This window comes from Artibeus jamaicensis, unplaced genomic scaffold (genome assembly GCF_021234435.1).
Source record: "Artibeus jamaicensis isolate MK-2021 breed Jamaican fruit bat unplaced genomic scaffold, CSHL_Jam_final scaffold_3047, whole genome shotgun sequence".
NCBI lineage: Eukaryota > Metazoa > Chordata > Mammalia > Chiroptera > Phyllostomidae > Artibeus > Artibeus jamaicensis.
Window position 1 is genome coordinate 226,430 of NW_026522035.1, and position 4,324 is coordinate 230,753.

At 36.1% G+C, this 4,324-nt stretch overlaps 1 gene segment (V, D, J or C); it reads right to left on the bottom strand.

Moving 5' to 3' along the window:
• Window positions 1-261: 261 nt before the first annotated feature.
• LOC119040864 (T cell receptor alpha variable 13-1-like) lies at window positions 262-1,080 on the bottom strand. The segment is given in 2 exon segments: window positions 262-816; window positions 974-1,080. Coding segments are annotated over 2 exon segments (366 nt in total).
• Window positions 1,081-4,324: the final 3,244 nt, after the last annotated feature.

Below are 4,324 nucleotides of genomic sequence, written 5' to 3' on the forward strand. Positions count from 1 at the left end.
TTTGCAGAAGAATCAATGAAATTGAAAATGTTCAGTTCAAGATACATAATTCAATGCATAAATTATTATTCTAATTACAATAAAAATTGGTACAAAAATTTATTTAGGTATTAGCAATATTATCTGACTACATAATTATCAACTTCACATTTTTGTACTCTACATATATTCTACGTTTGGCATATCATTATTTTTTAATAGAAAAATTAAAAATGCTGTTTTGAAAACACAATATTAAAAGCCTGACCATAATAAGGATTGCAATACTATGATAGGGGTATTTTAATGGGACAAAAGCTTGTATAACAAATATAAAATAATCATTAAATCCTAAATTTTAAAATTAAATATTACTAACTCACTTAAAGAATTCATTATGCAACAGCATACCCAACAAAATGTTCTAACACTTTCTTGGTCATCTTGAAACTAACCTTTCTATTAAGTGTCTTTAACATGCAACACAGTAGTTTCCACTAGGAGACAGGTTTGTGTACAGGATTCAGGTGCTTGGGAGGCAATGTGTACTTGCTGCACAGAAGTACACAGCTGAGTCTTCAGGCTGGGTGTTTTCAATGTGCAGGGAGAAATTTCTGGCTGTCTTATCCAATAAAACAATAAGTCTTTCATGCCGCTTTTCGTTCTCATTTGAACGAATGTATATAATGAGCTGGGGACCTTTTCCAGCTTCTTGCTTATACCATGGAAAGTATTCTGAGGCACTGTCTGAATAAGAACAGGTGATGAGAGAGGTGTTTCCCTCCTGGACACTCAGGGTAGGAGGATGCTGATTCACTTCCTCTCCATGGCTGACACCTATGCAGCAAGAAAAATTCAGAAAAAGGAGAAGAGTGAACAGATTTTTATGCTTCAGCATTTTCTTTCTCTACAGTAACTAAGGAAACCCAAATAAAGCTTGGTTTCTAAAGAATATACACTAATACAATCTATTTCCCATTAACCCTCAACTCACAGTCCAGCTGCAGCCAAAAGGACACAAGGAATGCTCCAATGGATGTCTTCATTCTTCTTATTGAGATCAATTGTGGACCTGCTACCTACAGCCAGGGGACCTACTGCTGTTATCAAGTTATCTCTTTTCCTCTAACAATCTGAAAATAAGGGTTTCTCACATTCTCTCCCCAGCCAATAAGGTAAAGACTATGCTTCTGTCAAAGCCTATTCATTCAGAACCACTAAAATGAACCCTCCACATATTCTGCATCAGCAGAGGTACACTACCACCTTGTGGTCACATCTCTTAACTCGTGAACTTGCTGGTTAAATGTAATTTTACCCTTTGCCTATGAGAGACTCAGACACATAAAGACAGCAATACATCAAACAAATGAACTCTTAGATCAGAGATTAATAAAGAATGCACAGATCAATATTTATCTGATTTCTGCAATACGCCTCTGTACACAACTGAGTCATGTTTAATATTTTGGAAAGATGCAGATGCTGTTGGCACTCACTCAACAAGGGCCTGGGTTTACATGTTTTAAACCAGCAAAGTGCCATGATTCACTCTCATACACAAAGAAAATATAAAACCTTCCTTTTCAAGCTGTGGTACATATACAGGATGAATTACTACTCAGCCATGGAAAGGAAAGAACTCTTACTGTTTACAATGGCATGGGTGGACCTAGCAGGTATTATGCTAAGTGAAATAAAGTATACAAAGAAAGACAAATACCATGTGATTTCACTTACATGTGGAATCTAGCCCTGGTTTGTGTGGCTCAGTGGATTGAGCACCAGCCTGTGAAGAAGAATGTTGCTGGTTTGAGTCCAAGTCAGGGTACATGCCTGTGTTGTGGGCCAGGTTCCCAATGGAAAAGGGGAGGTGGTACAGGAGGCCAAGCTCTTTCTTAAAGTAACATGTAAGTAAAAGATCAGTATGAGGGAGAAAACTACTGGATATTTCAAACACCTATGTCGAACTCTACTCCTCTACGCTGATCTTGCCTGTGACCTTGCTATTCCCAAAGAATGCATAGTACCAAAGTGGAAATTAGGAATCTTTCCTAGGCTTGACTGCTATTAAAAGTAAATAATTGAATATCCATGGTAAAGGAGCAGGGGGATATCTTCCATGAGTTAGTATTAATATTATTCAACCATAGAAAACAATTAGTATAATAACTTCCACTAGTATTTCAACCGTAGAAAACAATTTGACCCACAGGTTGGGTTGAATTACAGTAAGAAATATGATATACTCTAAGAAATATTTTCTAATGCTGCATCATATATTCCTCAAATTATTAAAAAAAGTACAATTTCTGCAAAAACATCAGCCTGCAGATTTAGAAAATAAAACCACATATAAGTTTATTCTTGAGCTGGTTTTGTTTTCTCATCAAGATAAATGACATGACATAAAATGTTGTTACTAACACTAATCCTTATTGGAACTTTTTCTACAGTTCCAGTATTCTCCTTGAATGGATTCCTACCTCCCTGGCCATTGCTGTCTCAGATCCCATAATCTATCATTTTTCTCCCAAACTCCACTACAGTTTTTTTCCTCAATACATTGATAAAGGCCCTGGCTGGTGTAGCTCAGTGGATTGAGCACGGACCTGTGAAGCAAACTGTCAGCAGTTTGATTCCCAGTCCGAGCACATGCCTCGGTTGCAGGCCAGGTCCCCAGTAGGGGACACATGAAAGGTAACTACACATTGACATTTTCCTCCCACTCTTCCTCCTTCCTTTCCCCTCTCTCTAAAAATAAATAAATAAAATATTTTTTAAAAAGACATTGATAAACTCTCAGATTTGTGTTTCCAGAATTATCTTTCTCTACCAATAACCCTTTCTCATTCACTTTCATTCTTGATTTTTTATCTTAATTTTATGTAAGAATAAATCTAGGTACATCTACATATCTCCTGTATTTGCTCGAGAATAGTACAAACAGAAACTGATCCTAAAGAACTGATCGTGAAAGTGGTTCTTGGGAAACCAAGACTACCTCATTTCCAGATGTGGGAGCTCCTTTCCTGTGATCTGAACTCTCTGGTCTTCTAGAATTGCAAAGCATAAATAAATTTGACTACTCATATCTCACACCATTAAAGATTTAAAGACAGCTATGGTAAAGAATATCAAGTCAGTATATAAATATATGTGTATCTATAAAATTTTTGTTTTTAAGTATATAAAACTTCTGTATTTTTGTAAAAAAATGTATTTTATTGATTATGCTATTATGGTCATCCTAATTTTTCTTCCTTTTATTTCCCTCCACCCTGCACTACCCCCTTCTCCAGCATTTCCTCCTTAGTTCAGGTCCATGAACTGTACATGTGAGTTCTTTGGTTTCTGTATTGCCTATACTATTCTTAACCTACACGTGTCTATTTTATGCCCACCAATTATGCTTATTATTCCCTGTATGTTTTTCCCCTCTCCCTCCCCATTGATAACCCTCTTATGATCTTCATTTCTATGACTCTGATCCTGTTCTAGTTGTTTGCTTAGTTTTTGTTTTTTAGGTTCTGTGGTTGATAGTTATGAGTTTGTTGTCATTTTATTGTTCATAGTTTTTTATCATCTTCTATTTCTTACATAAGTCCCTTTAACATTTTATATAAAAGGGTTTGGCGATGATGTACTCCTTTAACTTGACCTTATGTGGGAAGCACTTTATCTACCCTTCCATTCTAAATAATAGCTTTGCTAGATAGAGTTATCTTGGAAATAGGTGCTTGCCTTTCACGACTTCAAATACTTCTTTCCAACCCCTTCTTACCTGTAAGATCTCTTTTGAGAAATCTGCTGATATTCTTATGGGCACTCCTTGTAGATAACTCTCTCCTTTTCTCTTGCTGCTTTTAAGATTCTCTCCTTATCTTTAATCTTGTGTAACTTAATTATTATGTGCCTTGGTGTGCTCCTCTTTGGGTCCAACTTCTTTGGTACTATCTGAGCTTCCTGGACTTCCTGGAAATTTATTTCCTTCACCAGATTAGGGAAGTTTTCCTTCATTATTTATTCAAATAATATTTCAATATCTTGCTTTTCCTCTTCTTCTGGCACTTCCATAATTCAGATGTCAGAATGTTCAAAGTTGTCCCAGAGGCTCCTAAGTTTCTCCTCATTTTTTTGCATTCTTGCTTCTTCATTCTGTTTCAGTTGGATGCTTATTGTTTCCATATATTTCAAATTGTTGATTTGAGTCCCAATTTCCTTCCCTTCACCGTTGGTTCCCTATACACTTTCTTTTATTTCATTTTGTGTAGCCTTCATTTCTCCCTTCATTTTGTGACTAAACTCAACCAATTCTATGAGCATCCTGATTACCAGTGTTTTG